Below are 18366 nucleotides of genomic sequence, written 5' to 3'. Positions count from 1 at the left end.
GCTCGCGGCCCGTGTCACAGCGCATCCCCGTCCCCCACCCCTCCAGCCCCTGGCCCCAGAGGTCCTCCTCGGCCGGCCGCGGCTGCTCAGCTGTCCCATGCGGAGACGCCGGTGCGGCGCGGCGCCAGTGGCCCCGACTCGGAGGCGGGGGGCGAGTCGCTGGCCTGTGCCTGCGCAAAAACGCGGTTGCGGGTGCCGAAGAGGATCCCGCAGCCATGCGTCCTGGGGCCGTAGGGCCTGCGGTGGCGATGGCGGTGGGGTGAGCAGAAGGGGGCCCGGAAAGCCTCTTGGAAGCCCCGTCGGAAGTTCTCGTTGAAGTAGCCGTAGATGATGGGGTTGGCGCTGCTGTTAAAGAAAGCCAACCAGTGGGCGAAGGGGAAGATGTAGACGGTGACCAGGTGGAGCTGGTCCTCGCTCAGCCGCCCGTAGTCCATCAGCAGCATCAGCGTCCAGAGGGGCAGCCAGGAGAGAGTGAAGAAGAGGGCGACGATGATGAGCATGTTGATGACCTTGGCCTTCCTCCGAGAGACTTTCCTCCCCTCTGGCTCCTCTTGGCCACGGGCAGGTGCTGACGACTTGAAGAGCTTGTAAGCAATGCGGGTGTACATGACGACGATGAGGGCAAGGGGTGCCGCGTAGATGTGGGAGAAAAGGATGGTGGTGTAGATCTTCCTCATGCCTGTCTCGGGCCAGGCCTCCCAACAGGAGTAGAGGGGGTAGGAGTTGTTGTAGATGTCTACCATGAAGTGGTGCTCCTCCCTGGTGACAGTCAGGGTGATGGCAGCAGGGCACATGATGAGCAGGGCCAGCACCCAGATGATGGTAATGGTCACCAGGGCTTTCCTCAGCGTCAGCTTCTGCCGGAAGGGGTGGACAATGCAGCGAAACCTGAGGGAAGGCAGACAGTGGTAGCTTTGTGCACTTGATGGGATGTCTCTGGGGAAGAGAGGTGACCAGGACCCAGGGGCTGGAAGTGGGGGTAAGGTGGGTTGCTTATTACATATGGCTTTTGGTGGCAGAGATAGGATGGGATCTCTCCAGCTTTGGTGTTTTCAGCCCAAGGTGGGGAAGGATAGCTTGCTGGGATGCCCCATGGACAGCTTTGTGGTCCTCCTGGAGAGCTGGGACACAACGCTGACATCCCCAGGAACTTTCCTGTGATAGCAACCGCACGGGACACCTGAACATGCTGTGGTCGCTTTGGTCTCCATGTCCCCACATCCCCGTGCCAACATACCTCTCCACGGCGATGGCCACCAGTGTGAACACGGAGGCGGAGACAGACATGCCCTGCACCAGGCCACTCATTTTGCACATGACGTTGTCAAAGGGCCAACCTGTGAGGGGACATAACAGAGGTTGTAGGTGTCTTTGGCTTGGCTGTGTCCATCAGCAGCTCCCTCTACGTGTCCCCACCCACCATGTCATTGCTGGTGGATGCTAAACGCTGCTCTTAAGGGTGGGCTGCAGTTTTAGTTCATACTTTAGCAGTACAGATGCTCAGATTAAAAACCAAAACAAATTGGTAAAACAGATTTGTATTACACTACTTAGAAACTCAAAGAGCACAGTGGTTGTCATTTCTCCTGCTCTTATGCAGGACTCGAGCTGTTATCATGGCGACCAACCTTGGCATCCTCAATCAGAAGGGCTTTCATCTTGTTTCTTGACCCCAATTCTAAGGTATTGGTGATAAATCAATTGTGCCCCATAATAAACACAGACTCTGCCCGGTGCCCCAGCTACTGCTGCGTCTAAACTCCACTGACTCTGCCTATGTCACCTTTTCTCTTTGGAAAGGTCAATGGGCAGAGCTGAGGCAGCATGGGAGAAGATCCATGCAAGAGGAGAGGTTTTTTTCAGTGTGGCTTGATGGAAAATGTTTGAACTTTAAATAATTATGTAAACTCAGCATTAAGGTTGTACTTATTTTGACAGAAATAAGTAATAATTTTGCCAAAACCTCAGGAAAAAGACTTTCCCCCCTTAAAATTGTATCTCTAAATGAAATTATACCTTTCATCAGCTGTGGTCGAGTGCCCATCACCTGTCCTCCTCGTTCACCATGGAAAAATCACCCATAGGTTAGCCTCATGTGTGAGGGTCAGAAGGTGAATGATGTTCCCCACCACTTTCCCTCCCCACCTCATGTCCTGTCCCTCCAATGCCCACTCACCCGTGATAAGGTTGTCCACCAAGGTGGTGGGCATGCAGAAGATGCCCACCAGCAGGTCGCTGATGGCCAGGTTGAGGATGAACATGTTGGTGACCGTCCGCATCTGGCGATTCTTCACCACAATGAAGCACACCATGATGTTGCCAACCATGCACATGAGGAAGATGAAGGTGTAGGCCAGGATGAACATGGCAGCCACGGGGGAGGAGTGCTGGTAGTACGCCAGGAAGGTGTAGTTCTCCCTCAAGAGGTGGCTCTCACTTGTGGTGGAGTTAGGCCAGCTGCAGTTGGAAGGGTCTGGGGAAGGGAAGGCAGGAAAATGAAGCTGGGACAGGATAAAGTAATTATTTCCTCCATTTCTTCATGCCCTCGGGGGCGGGTTTTCATATTTATACCAGTGCCCAGCCTGGCTGGGATGCTTCCTGCTGGGATCACCTCAGTGCCTCAACAAGTCTCCTCCTTGGGTTATGCAGCCCAAGGCACTGCAGCACCTCAGCTAAATCGTTATTTGACACCATTATTTTATACCATTATATTGATCAGGAATAAAGCAATCCAGAAGACATCCTGTTCTTATGAGATTTTTTTATGGGGACTGCAAAGAAGAGAAATCCATGTCCCACCACAGACATGCTTCAGGCACATGGGAGCCGGCTCTGTGTGATCCCTGGCCTGGGAGCATCTGTGCTCCCGGCTCTCTCCTGCTGCTTCTCCTTGTGTTTCCAAGGTTTGCAATTTGAAATCCCCTAAAATCTTCTTCTCCCTGGCAATCTGCAGTACCCGAGGGAGACAGGCTGAAGCAGAGGAGACCCTACCCTTATTGCTTATATATAAAGCAATAATTAGACATAATTATGGTAATTATCTGCAAGTTTCTGTTGAGGGGGTCGGGGTGGCATTTTATCACTACGGCTGTAACAGGAGGGGTGGGTTTGTGCAGCACCCAGCCTTGGGATCTCTGAGGCAGGGATGTTGGAGGATGCCGGGTGCAGCATGAGCTGCCTGCAGTGGTGATGGGACTCGCTCTAGGCAAACACAGGCTGCAATTTTAAGGGGAAAAAAAAAAAAGGCAGATTTTTGCTTTAAGGCTCAGCTTAACTACTACAGGTCATCCCTGCTCTGAGAAAGCACTGCAAAGCCGCTGCATGGTGGGTGGCTGTCTCATTCCCCTGTGCTGGCACTCAGCTTGCCAGCCAAGACGCTTGTCCTAGCTGCTGGGACCACTGGCTGCCTGCAGAGTCTGGCATGCAGGGAGGCCCTGCCCGGCCTCTCTGTCCCCATCTTGGGTTTGGCCAACGTGTTTCCAGTGTGGTTTCGGGAAGGATTTTGCAGCACTAGCACAGGAGAAGGAACCTCTGGGAGAGACAAGGAAGCCCCAGGGAAAGATGCCTCAGCTGGCCGGTATCAGGTGCACCCGCGTGAACTGGCTTCTTTAGCAGAGGCGACAGCAAAGACTCTAATGAGTTGACCTGAAACCTGCAATATTAAGCCCAAAACTTTGCTGGACTTTGTCTCTTTGGGCTGCAACGTCTTGCAGCATTAGCGAGAGATGAGTGTCCTGTGGGTGAGGAATTGCAGGTGGCTTCAAAAGCAAGGTGGAGGACGAGGAGATGAAAAAAAGGGGGCTGTCGAGCACCCTGGTGGGTGCTGGCTGGATGGAGGCGTCCTCCCTCCGGCGCTGACGTCCTGTCCTGACCGTGGTGACAGGGGACTGGGGGGAAACCGGTCAGGGCGGTGATGGACCACCCACCCCCCAGCCTCGCAGTGGGAAGCCACTGCGGAGAAAGGCTGATGGAATAGGGGTCTGGGGGCGAGAGGGGGTGGACACCGTTTTGGGGGATAAAATAAAACAGATGTTGGTACTCACCTCCGCCGGCCCGGCCCGGCTCCGGGGGCTGCATCGCCGGCATACGGGGGTCTGCTGCCCGGAGGAGAGGACAGTTTGTCCCCGTCCCTCCCCCTCTCCCCCCTGCCCTGTCCCGGTCGGGGATAAGCCCCAGTGCCGGTCCTGCGGTGCCGGTGCCTCCGCGGCGATTACGGCCGTTGCGGTCGTTCACCGGCTGCAGCGGAGAGGGGCGGGGGGTGGGCGGCGAGGGGACAGCCTCCCATCGCCATGGATACCGGGGTACCCGCACGCCCACCTCCCCAACACAAGGCAGCGCGGGGTGGAGCAATGCACGGGAGGTAAGGAGAGAGCCGGAGCAGATTTGCTCCGTGGGGAGGCTCGAGGTCTGTGCCCCCCAGCCACCCCTGAGCTCTCCGGGCTGATACTGACGCTCGGTTTCTGTCTATCCCCCAGATGATGGCTGGTGTCCCCAGCAGCACTCCTGTCTGGTCCGTGGCAGGGGGGAACATGCCAGGAACCCCCACACGAGTGGGGATGATCCCTCATATTCCACCTTATGTAAATGACCCACATGATGGGGAAAAGCAGCATGGTCCTTAGGGATGCAAGTCCTGACCCCGAGCTGCTCTGCTCGACTCCGACTTCTCCATTATAGTCAACATCAACCCCCCTCTTCCCCTTTGGTCTTTTACCAAAGTTGGGTTTGGGCAAGTCTAGAAGTCAAATATTTCCATTGCTGGCAGCCCATACCATTGAGACATGTTTGTCCTTTAAAAACACAAAGCAGCAAACACAGGAGATGTTTAAGCAAGGCATTTTGAGATAACACCTGTAGTTTCTCCCAGGAGTTTCTGTTGCAGGCAGCCAGCTGCCAAGGGCTATCAGCATGCCTTGAGTGGCCTCCTTGCCACTGAGGAGCCACCTCCCCGAGCCCTACAGCCCAGTTCTTCTTTGGAAAGAAAGTAGCATGACTTAAAGACCCATAGTATCCAGGAGATGGGTGGATGCTTCTGGGGACTCCCATGGGGTGAGCAGCATGTAGGGACGCGCTGACATGGGAATGCTTTGATTTCCATGGTGAAAAACATGGGGACCCACCCCACCCAAACATTTCCCTGGGAAATCCAGAGAAATATAGCTCAGGTCTGGGCAGAATCCACCCAGAGGCATCAGCCTGAGCTGCAGCAAGCAGCCATGGGGACCTGCAAAGAGGCCTCTTTAAGGAGAAAACAAGTGAAAACTCATAAATCTAGCAAATAAAAACAACCCCACACGTGATGGTAAAACATTTAATCAGACATATGGCACATTGCCATGTCAACAATTCAAGGGGGAACCCTTATGGCTGGAGGGATGTCTCCCACCATGCCAGCTCCAGACCAGGGCAGCAGATGCTCCCCGTCACTGGCCAGGCAGGATGGAGGCAGCCAAGCCAAGCATCCAACTCCACCAATTTTACCCAAACCTTGCATCCTGTGCATTCCATCTCTGCTTCCCAATAAAGCACTTGTCAAAACAGAATGCAGGAGATTCCCCATCTTAGGAGCTGGTAGAGCCATCTCCTTGTCAAGAGGCCCCACCATGTACTTTTTATTAAGGAAGAAAGAGGGACTGATACCTTGCTGTGGGTGTGGGACAGAAACAGTAACATAGCAGGGACTGACCTAAGCCAAACCACTCTTGCAGGCAGTCACCCCTCAGGAGAGCTCTCCTAGGCAGCTGAAAACCATCTCAGGCTTTGGGGACAGGCCCCTCTGGTGATAGCAGCAAATCAAAGGGGATGAGAGGCCGGACGAGGAGCCGCACCTCGGGACCAACAGGGTTATCTTGCAGGTTGAGGCTCTGCAGCGATGCCATGGAGGCCAGCTTCTCCACTGGCAATTCTGCAAAAGAGACCATTGAGGAATCAGCATCCATCCCAAAGTCAGCTGTCACAAAATTTGGATGGCAGAGGGGGGAAAAGCTTGATGGACAGCCCAGAGCAAACAACACTCCCACCAGTCTCCAGGCTTTTATCAAAACAGAAACATAATAAAAGATTAAATGATAGGATTGTTCAAGCAAATGTCTTACTGAGGTGCAAACACCACAGTATTATTAGATGTGGACACTGCCGTCTGATTCTTCCAGTCTTAAAAAAAACTGCTGTGGTGCTAAACTGGCATTCAAAAACTTATTATCTTATTTCATTCCCAGTGTTGCAATGCCCAGGAGCCTTCTCCAGGCTAACAGGAGTGCACGTGCTCTTTGCCCTCGTTGGACAGACTGCAAAATGGCTCACAGCCATTGCCAGGCACTCTCCTATTTTGCAATTTCCATGAATTTGAGTGTTTTCCTTTTAAAAGGAAAGCCTTTTACATCATCATCATCATCATCACAGAAAAAGGAGCAGGTCTCCTAAGGCTATGCAGAGGGATAAACCCCCACTTAAATTCAGGAAGTTAAGGACAGTATTTTAGGGAGCAAGCCTTGCCCAGGGTGGGAACAGCCCAGCTCTGCAGCTTAATTCGAGGCAAGGAGTGGTGACTCAGCCCCGGCATGAAGCGACAGGCAGGGCACGCAGCACAGCCTGTGGCTATACAGTCGTGCTGTCAGAGCCACGAACTCCTCTATAAGCAACCCAAAATGTCACTTACTGGCTCCCCAGTGAATAAGGCACTCATGTTTGAGCCTGAATTGTTTGGACTGGCTTCATTGCTTAAGCAAGGAAAAAAAAAAAGAAAGGAATGAAAAAAAAAAAGGCTTCTTCATAATTAAAGCACACAATCTTTTTCTCAGATCAGAATATGATGATGAGTGAATGAAACTCCAGCTCCTTCAGATCAAAGGGCTGACAAGGCACCAGGAGGCATCTGAGGAGATGGAAGGGCTGCTGAGGCGTCTGAGGAGCTGCGTGGTAAACACTAACAGCCCTGAAGGTCTCTCAGCCACGGATGGCTGCAAATTGAAGGGGGAAGGCCCTGGTTCAGCTCAGCTGCTTCCCAGTCACATTTTGGCATCACCTGTGTCCTTTGGTGGCCACCAGCCACCTGGCCGCCTCCTCCTCACCTGCATGCCGGTTCCTCTGCATCTATTAACAGAAATGCATCTCCATGCCATTATCCCAAATTAAGAGTGGTTCTCTGATGCTCAGGAGGAAAAAATTAGCCACAGTTGTCCTCAGCAGTGACCCACCCACCTTGCTGTTGGTGCCCAGCATCCCCCCTGCTGTCTCAACTTCTTCTGCATTAAACAATTAATCAAAGAATAAGTGAAAAAGAATCTGAGGCTTCAGGCACCAAAAAATCCCTGTGGACTCGGGAGCTGAAAACATTAATTTGATATAACCCTAATTAGCAGGAAATGAGTTAAAAGCACAGATATTATATAATTACACTCCAGGGTAAAGACCTCATTGGGACGAAAATGGGACCAAAAAGGCAGTTGGTGGCAATAAATGTCTTCTTTCACAGAGCCCACAGACTCCAGTCAAGCATTAATTGATCTCCCTTTACTTCTCTTTCCCTTTAGCTAGAAAATGTTACCTATTATCTTTAGTTCATTATGTCTTAGCATGTGACTCTGGTGTCTTTCAGGAGGGGCTTTGGTTTGTAGCTATGAGCTCCTTCAGCAGCACAGAGAGGAGGACAGGCAGGACCAGCAGTGGCACATGGCTGCTGCAGCACCACAAACCAAATGATCTACAACTTTCATGCTGTTGGAGTAAGCTCCAGTTCTTCCCCAACCTCTGTCTTTCATCTATATTCCATAAAGTATCCTTCTGTCATCTTGTGAGCCTTTTGGCTGGAGCAAGCTCCTCAGCTCCCCAGCTTATTGGGCTGAGTGAGGCAACCTGGGTCCTAAATTACAACAGACAGCAAAATGCAGCCTCTGGGCTGGTTGAAGGCATGCAGACTGGGGAACTGCAGCAAGAGGAACTTTCAGGTGCCACAGCAGCTTTTCCAGGAACGTATCAGTTGGTCTTCATAAGGTTCTATTGCTAAAACGTGGTCCTTAACCAGCCACAGTGGCTGAGTTGTGTATGTGTATGGCAGGGAAGAGGAGATGCCACCTCCTACAGTCTGTACCAAGGTGTCCTGGCCTGAAATGAGTGTCCTGCTGCTATATTCCTGTGTGTGAAGCACTCAAACCCTACTTGGCTGTTAGGGGAAAACAAAAGTTGAGTCAGTTAAATTCAAGCTGATGGATTTTCCCTAATACCCCTTCTCCCATTGTGACAGGCCAGTATATACTAACTATGTTAGTATATAAAAATGCATAAATACAAACTCCTGTGTAGATGAGCCTGGGAGGTATTTGGGAAAGGCTGACAGGAGCAATGTGATTGCCCAGACTTCTGTTTCCTTGGAAAACTGGGTTGCAACAGCCTGGGTTTCCAATCTCTACCTCTTCCCTTTCTAGAGAACATATAAAACAGGCTAATCTTACTTACTCCTGCAGCCAGACACCATCATGCTCATTTCTAAGCTATGTCCCTAAAACCTTTCAGTTTTAAATTGTTGATTTCTACCCTATAATTATTTTTCCAGAGTCTTATAAGAGCAGCCAAAGGGAGACTTGTGGGAGGTGACCAAGCCTGGCAACCCTTCCCTCAGAATTAAGCCAGCTGGGTATAACCCTTGATGCAGCCGTTCCTCCCTGCATTTAAGTAGGGAAAAATGCAACAAAGAGCTATATTCCCCTCTTGCAGCAGCCAACTTGCACAAAATGAGTGGGAAATATGCTGTTTGGAGACCAGGTATGATTGAACTCAGCCAATTAAGCATTAAAAGTGGTAGAGCTAAGAGGGAGACAGCTTTCTCTGAGAATTGTTTGAGGGGGAAAAAAGGAGTGAAGAGAAAACATCTCTTTTGTATTTAACGTCTTGTTAATACAGGCATGGCTAGGGAGCAGCTGATGCTATTAAAACTCGTGTTGCAGGGAGCAGCTTTCCCAGCAGCAGATGAAGCCTTCCCAGATAAAAAAAGCAAAATTGAGCAGACTTGATATTTGCCTCCCCAGGGATCCACACGGGCCGTGGGATGCTCCAGCCTGGGCTCTTTGAATTCTCACTCCCAAATAAACACCTTTTATCTACGTGCAACAGCTGCTCCTTTTGCACAGCTTTCGAGGACTCTGAAGGCTTCAGCTTTGTGCATGAAAGATTTTCCTCCCACTGCAGGGTCAAGGGCTGAGTGGATCTTACTATCCCTTTAAACTTCATTTTTTAGGTGTTTTTGTAGTGTTATGGTTCCTATTTGCCGAGGGAAATGTTCAAGTGGGCTTGTGCCCATACTTTGTCTGTCAGCAAACATCCCAGACCAGCATCCTTGGGAATGGGTTCTGCAGTCAGACCTATATTTAAATTCATTCTGTTGGTTTTGAGTCACAACTGGAGCTGCCTTTGAGAGTCAGATCCTAGCACGGTGAATAGAGTGGCTTGAATAGGGCTTGATTCTCCCTCTACCTGCAACAGCTTCGTCCTGGCAGGTAGCACAAGCAGGTGGCTAATGAGGCTCTGTCTATTTGGCACCTCCTCTGCACACTGTCCCCTTTCCCCTGTCAAACCGATGTTCCTTTTGCTAGATCATTGAGCCATCCCTTGGTCCAGCTGCCTCTGTAGAGGGTGATGGACCACAACCAAAGCTTCAAGCCAGTATCCCTCCCTCCCCACGGATGTGGACCAGCATTACTGCCAACAAGCTTCCCCCCAAGCTCATCCTCCCCTCCAGCAGCAAAAGGTCCTTCTCACCTGTGATCTCATTCTCTTCCAGGTCGATGGTCTCCAGGGTGGTGACAGCAGCCAAGGGCTCAGGGAAACGTCGAAATCTGTTGCGGGAGAGGTTGATGGTGCGGAGGTGCAACAGGGAGGTGACCTCCTCGGGCAGGCGGTGCAGGTAGTTACCTGACAGGTTGAGCTCTGCAGTTCAGGGAAAAAGAGGAAAAGGTGGGAAAATTAGTGCACAGTTTAGTTTACAGACATATCTGCCATGGACTGTCAGGTCCAGCAGTGGGATTCCAACTGCAAAACTGGGTTTTTTTGGCTCGTCTCCCTGGTTTGCCACTGTTCTTTGGCCTGCTTTGAATACTACTATGAGGAATGATATGTTTCTTGGCTTCCTCAGCTTTCCTAATGAAACCAATGGAGGTTCTATCAAGCAAGGACTGTAGAAGTAAGCAATATTTCTTAGTGAAGTTGGTGCAATTCCCCCTAATGGGTATTTGTCACAGCTTAATGCTAGTTTTCAAATTTTATGCACCTGAACACCTTCAGAGATGTAAATAAAGTGGCAGAAGAAATGTATTTATCTGTGAAAAAAAATTATTCTACAGAGTTTAACCCTCATATTCTTTTCCTTCCCCTGGAAATGAACTTCTACGGGGCCAGGAACAGCACTGCTGTATGAAAGGCCATTAGCCATGAGAACAGGGGCCGAAATCCCTCTGTCACAGTGCCCTTCTCCAGTGACGCAGGGCTTTCTGCTCTATAAATACTCACCCAAGCTGCCCTACCCCTGCTAATACCTGGTATTTATAGGTCCTGCCTTATTCAGAGTGGTGCAAGGCTGTCCCCAGCCCCAGGGCATGTGTTCCCTGCAACAGCCCTGCTGAGGCCTGGCATGTTCATCACTAGAGTGATTTACTCACTGTCAGAGTAAAGCTCTTCCTGGGAAATAAGACTCTGTACCCCTTTTGGGGCTTGCTGTGCTGTCTAGAAAATTAACATTGATTTCCTTTGCTTGATGCGATTCTTTTCTCCAGCGTAGGGGAGTTTTCACAGATGATGCTCCAGCTCCAGTACCACATGGGAAGCCTCCCCGGACACCCAGCAAGGCATCACTTGTGCAGTACACTGTAAGAGCTAAATCCTTTCTTTTAAAATCTTGCCAGAGCCCTTGGCACTGCTGCAGGCAGGTAAACCCCCTGTGCAGTCCCCAGCCTTCACCACCACGGTGCTGGATGCTTGCATGACCACGTTTTAGCAGATTAGCTTCTGCCTGCATTTGCTGGGCTTGGCAGGGATGTGTCTGACACCAGCCAGACACTGACAACTGTCCCCATCTCCTGTGGCCAGTGGAGAAGGAGCAACTCTTACTGTCTCATGATGGGGGGTAATTAGCCAGCAGCCTGAAATGCCCCATCTCTGCCATGCAATGTTATGCCCAAGCTGCCTTTCCTGTCCTTTTTCATTCCCAGGGAGCTGGGGGATGATGAGTGACCCTGCAGCAGCCCAGCCACTGCTGTAAATGGCTGAAGGTTTAGGAGGGTGGGTGAAAGCAATATCAGTGCTCTCCTGCGAGTGCTAGAAATAGTGAACAAAAATGGATTCTGGGGTCTGAATGTAGACACAAACACAGAGGAGTGAAAACCGCAGTGGCGAAACTCTCTTGTGTTATGCCCCATCTGCAGCAACCTGTGGCTCTTTGCCGAGTCCCATGGGGTTCAGAAGTGGCTGTTATGAAGCAGTGGGGCCTTTCCTTACCTCTCAGCTGGCTGAAGGTGGTGACAAATCGGCTGGTGAGGGATTTCAGCTCGTTGTTTGCCAGGGAGATGTGGTGGATCCCCTCGGTGACAGTCCTCATGGCTTTGTAGATGCCCACGGGGAAGGTCATCAACTTGCAGTTGGCCAGATCTACCCCGAGGAGAGATACAGGCACCTTGTGATGCACCGCAGCTCGGATGGAGCTGTGCTTGCCATCATGCTTTCCACCCCTTAATGCTCAATTTGCCTGTCTGGTTGCTGCAGTGTCCTCTTGGAAACCCTCAGCGAGCCTGTCTGTGTCTGAGAACTTCCTAACTTTGGTAGTCACCCCACCCTTATGTCCCAAATCAAACAGTCAAGTCAAGCAGTGACTGGTTAAGCAGTCAAGCAGTGCAGGGATGCCCCCTCCACCACTGAGTGGGATGGGGATGAAGCAGGGGTTTCCCTGGGTATGCTCCTGGATGGATTTCTCATGGTGATGGGTGCTTGTCCCATGGCAAGCAGTGGAGAGGGTGAAGGGATTTGCCTGTTCTTCTCACCTGTTGGCTTTTTCGTTTTGCTCCCAGTTGTTTCTGTTTCCCCTGCTGGGGAATGCCAGGGGATGGAAACCCTGTATCCCAGCCCTGTGATGCTCAGCCTAGGCTTTGCTGCCTGCCCCCTCCCCAAAACCATGCAGGGACTGCACAAGTTTGGTCTTTCCCCATTTATTGTCTTGCTCAGGAGGATGTCAAGAGGCTGCGTGATGAAGCTCAGGCTCCCAGTGTATTCTGGTTTATCCCCTAGGGCTGCAAATCTAGCATGAATAAAAATGAGTGGCTTTCATCTCTCTTTTGATGAACTGCATGCAGGTCTCAGATATTAGCTAGAAATGTGGAAACTGCAGAAAAACACATTTGATAAGTTGGTAGGGGGAAAGGTCTGACTCCTGCCATGGCTTCCAAGGAGGGACTGTATCCCTGGGGCATATCCCATGGGATTCTATGCCATTGCTGGGAACCCAGCCAAACTTTGAGGGGACCTTTCCCTTCCCCAGGGGTGTGGGAGCCTTAGGTGCAGCACCTAGAGAGGAGGCCGACAGCTTTTTTTAGATCATGGCAGGAATAAACAGAGCTGTGCTCCTGGATACCTGATCCTTCTCCAGTCCCCAAGTGGGAGCTTTCCGGGCTTACCGAGGGAGTTCGTTTTGTTCTCCACCGTGTCGTTCACCTTCCTGGCCACCCGGGCCACGGCCTCGCCCATCCTCTTGTGCATGCGGGCGAGTGGTCCCGCCGGGGACGCGTTTTGGCTGGGGGGATCCACGGCTGGAGAGAGAAATCAGCTTCTCTGGCCTCTCGGGAGAGGATGCTAAAAATAACTGGTGGGATCAGCGTTCCCGGGGAGGGAGGGAGGCTGTGCTGGGCTGGTGTGGCACTCCAGTTTACGGGACTCCTAACTTTCCAGGATGGTATGTTTGGCATATGGGGATGCATCCCCTTCCTGATTTGCAACATGGGGATATGTCCTATTTCCTGGTTTGGCATATGGGGATACATCCTCCTTCTGGGTTTGGGATATGTGGATACATCACCCTTCTCGGTTTGAGAGATGGGAATTCATCCCTTTTCCATGTTTGGCATATGGGGGTGAATCCCATTTCCGTGTTTGGGATATGAGGATACATTCCCCTTCCTTGTTTGGGATATGGGGATATGTCCTGTTTCCATGTTTGGCATATGGGGATACATCCTTCTTCTGGGATTGGGATACAGAGATGCATCCCTTTTCCATGTGTGAGATATGAGAATAGCTCCCCTTCTGAGCGGACGGACTACGTCCACTTTCCCTGGTGATGTAGGGCTGGTGTGACACAGCACTGAAATCCTAGCTCTTAGGATTGGTGCTTTGACACATGGGTCCCCTTACCCTGTGGCTTGGGATATGGGGATGTATCCCCTTCCTGGTGACTTTGATCAGCTCATCTGCTTTCCTGGTGGTTTTGTTTAGGTTGGCTCAGCCAAAATGTTTTAATAGTATGAAGTCTGAAGATACTCAGAAGGAGAGATATCTCCCCTTCCCCCAAAAGGGGAGCCGGAGTTCCCACGCCGGGAGTCGAACCCGGGCCGCCTGGGTGAAAACCAGGAATCCTCACCGCTAGACCACGTGGGACGCCGCGTGTGGCTGTGGCGGCCCCGCGCCTGCCCCCTGCCGGCGGCGGGCGGGGCGCGGCTGAGCGGCGGGGGGGGAGCGCTGGGGGGGCGGCGCCCGCGCCGCGCCGCCTCCGCGGGGACAATAGCGTGGGGCCATGTCGTCCGCCGGCGGTCGCCAGCCCAGCCAGAGCCGGGCCATCCCCACCCGCACCGTGGCCCTCAGCGACGCGGCGCAGCTTCCCCCGGACTACTGCACCACCCCCGGCGGCACCCTCTTCTCCACCACCCCCGGAGGTAAGCGCCGGGGCGGGCCGGGGCCTGCGGGGCCGCGCCGGGGGACCGCTCCCGCCGCCCGCCCGCCGCTCCGAACGCCGCCTATCGCGCCCCCCGTCGCCTCTGCACGTCGCGGGTATCGAGCGCTTGCCCGCGGTTGTCCTTACGGCCAGCGCTTTGGGCGCGGTTTGTTGTTTTTCCTGGGGGTGATTTCGAGGGAGCTGGCCTCCCGCCCCGGTGTGAGCTGGCAGGCGGGACGCGGGCACCGGGGGCTCGGCGCGGCTTTGCCCCGGCCCGCTTCCACACGCCGGGGTCGGAGCATCCCTCGTCCCTGTCCGGGGGAGAGGGACACTTTCCCACCCGTGCCGTGAGTTTGCCAGGCCTCAGCGGCGGGACGGCGGCGCGCTGGTGCCCACGTGCCACGCGGGTGTTTATTCAGCGCCGAATTATCGCCCGCTGTGCCCAGATAAGAGCGGGCAGAGCAGCAGCGTATACCCCACTAGCCCTCCCTGCTAATCCTTGGGCCGTGGTGGAGGTCCTCGGCCGGGGCGCCGGTCCCGCTGGGAGACGGATCCCCCCCCAGCCCTCCTCTCACCCCCCTGCCCTCACCGCCTCAGGCACTCGGATCATCTACGACCGCAAGTTCCTGCTGGACCGTCGCAACTCCCCCATGGCCCAGACCCCGCCTTGTCACCTCCCCGATATTCCCGGCGTCACCAGCCCTGGCTCGGCCGGTGAGGAACCCAAAGCAGATGCCAACAGCCTGAACCATCAGGAGGGGAAGCCATCCATGGGTAAGGGACCCCTGGGGTGTGGGGATTTGGGGTGGGATGTGACCCCCCCCCCCCCTTTCTCCCCTAACTCTTCTCTCTTTGCCTCTCTTCAGGGGACGACGCTCAGTTCGAGATGGATATCTGAGCAGGAACCACGGAGAGGCAGCAACTCCCCAGACCTGTGCACACCCCATTTGGCTTAGCAGGATCCATCCCGGCGAAGGAGAGGTGGCAGTGGCCCCCTCCCTGCCTGCCTCCTCCCCTCTTCCTTTCCTCCTCAAAACAATCCTTGCCCCTCCTGTTACCCCAAACCTCCTGTTGCTGGCAGCTTGGTGGTCCGGAGCTGCATCACCCCCTTTGCCCTTCCTCCCAGAAAATTTGGACAGCCTTTCCAGAGCAGGGGAAAGCGTTGCTCCTAAAACCAAGAACCCACTTGCACCCCAGGGAGGGTTTTTTTTCAGTTCCCCTGGGACCCGCTGGCATTTGGTGGTGGATGACGTTGTCAGCCCACTCCCTTCGGTGCTCTGGGGGTCTGAGTTAATCCTCGATGGCGCTGGGCAGTGTGCCCGCAGCTCTCCGTTATCTGGATTTCTTCTGTCTCGTCCCTTTGGCCAGGTGCTGCATCCCCAACCCACCAGACAGGACTGAAAGCAACGTAGCCATATGTTACAAAAAAACCTTGCTTTTATTTTTTTTGGTACTAAAAAGGGGCACTTTACCAGCAATGCTTCTGGGTTTTGGGGCTGGGGATGAGTACCTCCGAGAAAGTGCTTTCTAGTGCTTGGTTTTTAATCCCCCCACCCACCCCTTCAAAATGTGAATAACACAGGAGTGAAATCCCTGGTCGCTGTTGGATGTCTCAGGAATAGCTGGGTGCCCGGGGACATGTGGGGGCTCTGCGGTGCCCCAGTTGCTGTCCCCTGTTTGCTTTTCACACTGGGACTTCCTCCCCCACCAGTCAGGTCATTCTGCCCTTGAAACCCACCCCTAGAGATGGGATATCTTTTTTCTTCTCTCTCAGCGTGACTCTCACCTGGAAGAGCAGCGTTGGGTGAGGGCATGTGTGGCAGGGGACACCGCGGGGGTGTCATGCTGTGCCCCTCCCGAGCCTGACAGCCCCTCTTCTTTGATTTTACTACCTGTTGGGAGCCATCGACAGCTTTGCAACCTTCTCAAGTGCCATTTTATGAGCCCCCACCTGAGTGCCTGTTCCATCCACCCTCTGTCCCTCTCTGAGGGTGCCCCCCTGCCCGGTAGCCAGCCCTGGGGACTCGTTGCCTGCTGGGGCGGTGGCTTGGTGCTGCAGGCTTTGTGCACTTTCCGTCCGGTAATTTATTTCTCTAGGTGTGTTTGGTGCGGGTCGGCGCGGCGGTTGGTTGCGAGCTCCCATCTTCCACCTGCTTTTCTTGTGAGGGGGGAGGGGGCTGCAGTTCTCTTTGGGGGGAAAAAACAGCAAAAAAACACCCTCAAACCCTAAGGGATTGGGATGTCTGTCCCATCCTTTCACTTGCGTGGGTAGTGCTCGGTGGGACACGACATGAACACGCAGCCGGCCGTCATAGGCGCACGAGTGAGTGAGTGCAAGTAGAAATATGTATATGCGTGTGGGTGGGTGGTGATAAGACACACACAAATATATATATTATATATAAATAAATATATTTTCCTTAAAGAGAAGATCCTAGGAGGTCTGTTAGGTCCTCGGATCGAGGCAGGGGCAGGGGCAGGGGGCGAGGACATCCTCCGCAGAGTGGGGACAGCCGCCGCAGCCGCAGGGACCCGGCACCTCGGGCACAGCCACTCGTTTTGGGAAACCTGCTGTCCAAGCCAAAAGAAAAAAAGCCAACAAAGCTATCCAAGGACAATCTACCTTACGGACAGGAGCCGGAGGGAAACCACTTGTATTTTTTAAACACCCCCTTTCCTGACCTCCTTTCATCTCCGTTCCCCTTCCCAGCGGCTTTCTCTCGGTTCCCTTCTAGAGCCAGGCTCGGGGCTGAAAAGCAGGGAGGGAGTGCCTGGCCTCGCTGGGGCAGCTCCTCTGCTAGTCAGGGTATCGATTTGGGTTTGTTTTCTACCGTCTCTTCAAGCAGGTATTTGGGAGGAGAAAAGCTCTCGCCAGTGGTTGCTGTTACAGTCAGTTCAATAAAGATCTTGGTTCTATTAAATCGAAGTGCTGGAGGTTTCTTTGGGGTGCACAGAAGGGGGATTTTCCCTTTGGAGCCTGGGCTTCACCTCACAGGTCGAACCTCCTTTATATTTTAGCTTTTGGTTTGGGTTTTTTTCCCCCCTCCCAAACTCTTGAGGTTAGTTGCTTTCCCAATTTCCCGTTTGGAAAAAAGGAGATGAGAGCCAAGGACTGTAAATCAGGAGCAAGCCCCAACCTCTCACCAGGCAGAACTCAGCTTTACAAAGAGCAGGCCATGGTCAGACCCAGAACCAACAGCCAAGGGTTAAAGGGGGTGACCTGATTGTAGAATTTCCTGTGCAGAAAACTGGATTTACCATAAAACGTTCACACATACAAAATTGCTGCAAATCGGTCAGTTACTCTGTGCTACCAGATACAAAATCCTTCATAGACCTGGGCATCAAACTAGAGAGGTGCCATAGAAAATCCTGCTTGTGACCCAAGTTGGTAAATCCATGAAGTTTCGCCCAGCTTAAATTGCAAAACCCCCAGCAATTGCCCACGTTGGTAGCTATGAGCATGGGGGGTACAGCCACCTGCACCTGGGTGCATCCCTGAGGGTCCTGGTGGACCTTAAAACCCCTGAACAGCCTCACCTGGGTTTTGCCCTACCCAGGAGCATGTTTAAGCCCAAACCCGGCCTGGCTGTATCGCTCGGCCCCTGCCATCACCTTGGCTGCATCTTCACTGCTTCTGGAGGGACCCAGCCCAGACTCATGCCCTCAAAAGGGGCTGTGCTGATGCAGGTGAAGCCACAAATTATCTCAGATCAGGACGGTTGTCTCTTTAATAATATTTCTTTATCTAAACCCAGCGGTCCTGCCGTGACCTCCCGTGGATATGGGCATATAGTGCAGTGGCAGCGGTTGCGTTCTGCTGGAAGCGCAGGGAAGGGCAGTCCCATCGTGCCCTTACCCAGCTTGTTACTCTGCTATTAGTATTACATTTTTAAAATCTCCTTATGAAAATATTTGTATGACTCTTGTTCTTGCTTCTTGCGCCCCAGCTTAATCCTGAGTTTAAGAGCGGGATGTGTGAGCGGGGGTGGAGAAGGAAGCAAGGAAAGCCCTTCCGTGGGAGCAGGCACCGCTGCTGGCGCGGAGCACACATGTTGTATGGCACCGCTGCTCCCCCCTGCTGTTTCTTCCCAAATTCTCGGTTGTTTCTTTTCTCAAGTCTCTGTCAAGGAGTGCCCAAAGCCCATCAAGACGAGAAAGTCCAGAGGAAGGCTGTTGCTTGGAAACAGGCTTTTTTAAAAAAAGGAGAAAAAACCAAGCCCTTTTGTTTTTTTCCTTCCACAGCTGAATGGTGGAATGTGATGCCAAGCTAAGGGGAGCACAACTGTTTGCCTCCCGAATTTTTGGGTGCTTTTATTTTTATTAATATTAGCTTAGATTATTTTGAAATCCCAGTTTAGGTTTTGTTTAAATCCTGGGTGCACGTGCCTGGGGAGCCCTGGCTTTTGGTGCTCTCCTTAGGACAGGGGAAGTTTCTAGATGCCAATTTGGGAGCTAAAAAT

General features: G+C 52.8%; 3 protein-coding genes and 1 non-coding gene across 4 annotated transcripts; 1 reads left to right on the top strand and 3 right to left on the bottom strand.

Moving 5' to 3' along the window:
- Positions 1 to 86: 86 nt before the first annotated feature.
- Positions 87 to 4077, bottom strand: NPFFR1 (neuropeptide FF receptor 1). Its single transcript, XM_062001685.1, has 4 exons — positions 4044 to 4077; positions 2177 to 2473; positions 1238 to 1337; positions 87 to 888 (listed from the first exon to the last, which is right to left on the bottom strand). Exons 1-4 carry the CDS (start codon positions 4075 to 4077, stop codon positions 87 to 89), a joined length of 1233 nt encoding a protein of 410 aa, XP_061857669.1.
- A 1676-nt stretch (positions 4078 to 5753) lies between these two features.
- LRRC20 (leucine rich repeat containing 20) lies at positions 5754 to 12750 on the bottom strand. The gene is made up of 4 exons (XM_010200813.2): positions 12654 to 12750; positions 11485 to 11634; positions 9754 to 9921; positions 5754 to 5905 (listed from the first exon to the last, which is right to left on the bottom strand). The coding sequence occupies exons 1-4, from the start codon at positions 12733 to 12735 to the stop codon at positions 5754 to 5756; spliced, it is 552 nt and encodes a 183-aa protein (XP_010199115.1). The 5' UTR covers positions 12736 to 12750.
- An 807-nt stretch (positions 12751 to 13557) lies between these two features.
- On the bottom strand, positions 13558 to 13629 carry TRNAE-UUC (transfer RNA glutamic acid (anticodon UUC)). The gene has a single exon. It is a non-coding gene; the product is annotated as a tRNA-Glu (tRNA).
- Positions 13630 to 13709: 80 nt separating this feature from the next.
- EIF4EBP2 (eukaryotic translation initiation factor 4E binding protein 2) lies at positions 13710 to 16824 on the top strand. Its single transcript, XM_062001220.1, has 3 exons — positions 13710 to 13904; positions 14501 to 14677; positions 14770 to 16824. Exons 1-3 carry the CDS (start codon positions 13766 to 13768, stop codon positions 14799 to 14801), a joined length of 348 nt encoding a protein of 115 aa, XP_061857204.1. The 5' UTR covers positions 13710 to 13765; the 3' UTR covers positions 14802 to 16824.
- The last annotated feature ends 1542 nt before the right edge of the window (positions 16825 to 18366 follow it).

This window comes from Colius striatus, chromosome 8, assembly GCF_028858725.1.
Source record: "Colius striatus isolate bColStr4 chromosome 8, bColStr4.1.hap1, whole genome shotgun sequence".
Lineage (NCBI taxonomy): Eukaryota > Metazoa > Chordata > Aves > Coliiformes > Coliidae > Colius > Colius striatus.
The sequence above is the reverse complement of the archived record's forward strand: the minus strand, read 5'-3'. Positions and strand labels throughout refer to the sequence as shown.

What these genes read in the sequence shown, in the direction of transcription:
- NPFFR1 (XM_062001685.1), bottom strand. Translation starts at nt 4,077, where the DNA reads ATGCAGCCCCCGGAGCCGGGCCGGGCCGGCGGAG. An exon ending in GCCGGGCCGGGCCGGCGGAG is followed by an intron (nt 2,474 to 4,043) that starts GTGAGTACCAAC and finishes TCCCTTCCCCAG; the next exon opens with ACCCTTCCAACTGCAGCTGG. An exon ending in GGTGGACAACCTTATCACGG is followed by an intron (nt 1,338 to 2,176) that starts GTGAGTGGGCAT and finishes GTCCCCTCACAG; the next exon opens with GTTGGCCCTTTGACAACGTC.
- EIF4EBP2 (XM_062001220.1), top strand. Translation starts at nt 13,766, where the DNA reads ATGTCGTCCGCCGGCGGTCGCCAGCCCAGCCAGAGCCGGGCCATCCCC. An exon ending in CTTCTCCACCACCCCCGGAG is followed by an intron (nt 13,905 to 14,500) that starts GTAAGCGCCGGG and finishes TCACCGCCTCAG; the next exon opens with GCACTCGGATCATCTACGAC. An exon ending in GGAGGGGAAGCCATCCATGG is followed by an intron (nt 14,678 to 14,769) that starts GTAAGGGACCCC and finishes GCCTCTCTTCAG; the next exon opens with GGGACGACGCTCAGTTCGAG.
- LRRC20 (XM_010200813.2), bottom strand. Translation starts at nt 12,735, where the DNA reads ATGCACAAGAGGATGGGCGAGGCCGTGGCCCGGGTGGCCAGGAAGGTG. An exon ending in CACCTTCAGCCAGCTGAGAG is followed by an intron (nt 9,922 to 11,484) that starts GTAAGGAAAGGC and finishes CCTGAACTGCAG; the next exon opens with AGCTCAACCTGTCAGGTAAC. An exon ending in GGAAGAGAATGAGATCACAG is followed by an intron (nt 5,906 to 9,753) that starts GTGAGAAGGACC and finishes TCTCTTTTGCAG; the next exon opens with AATTGCCAGTGGAGAAGCTG.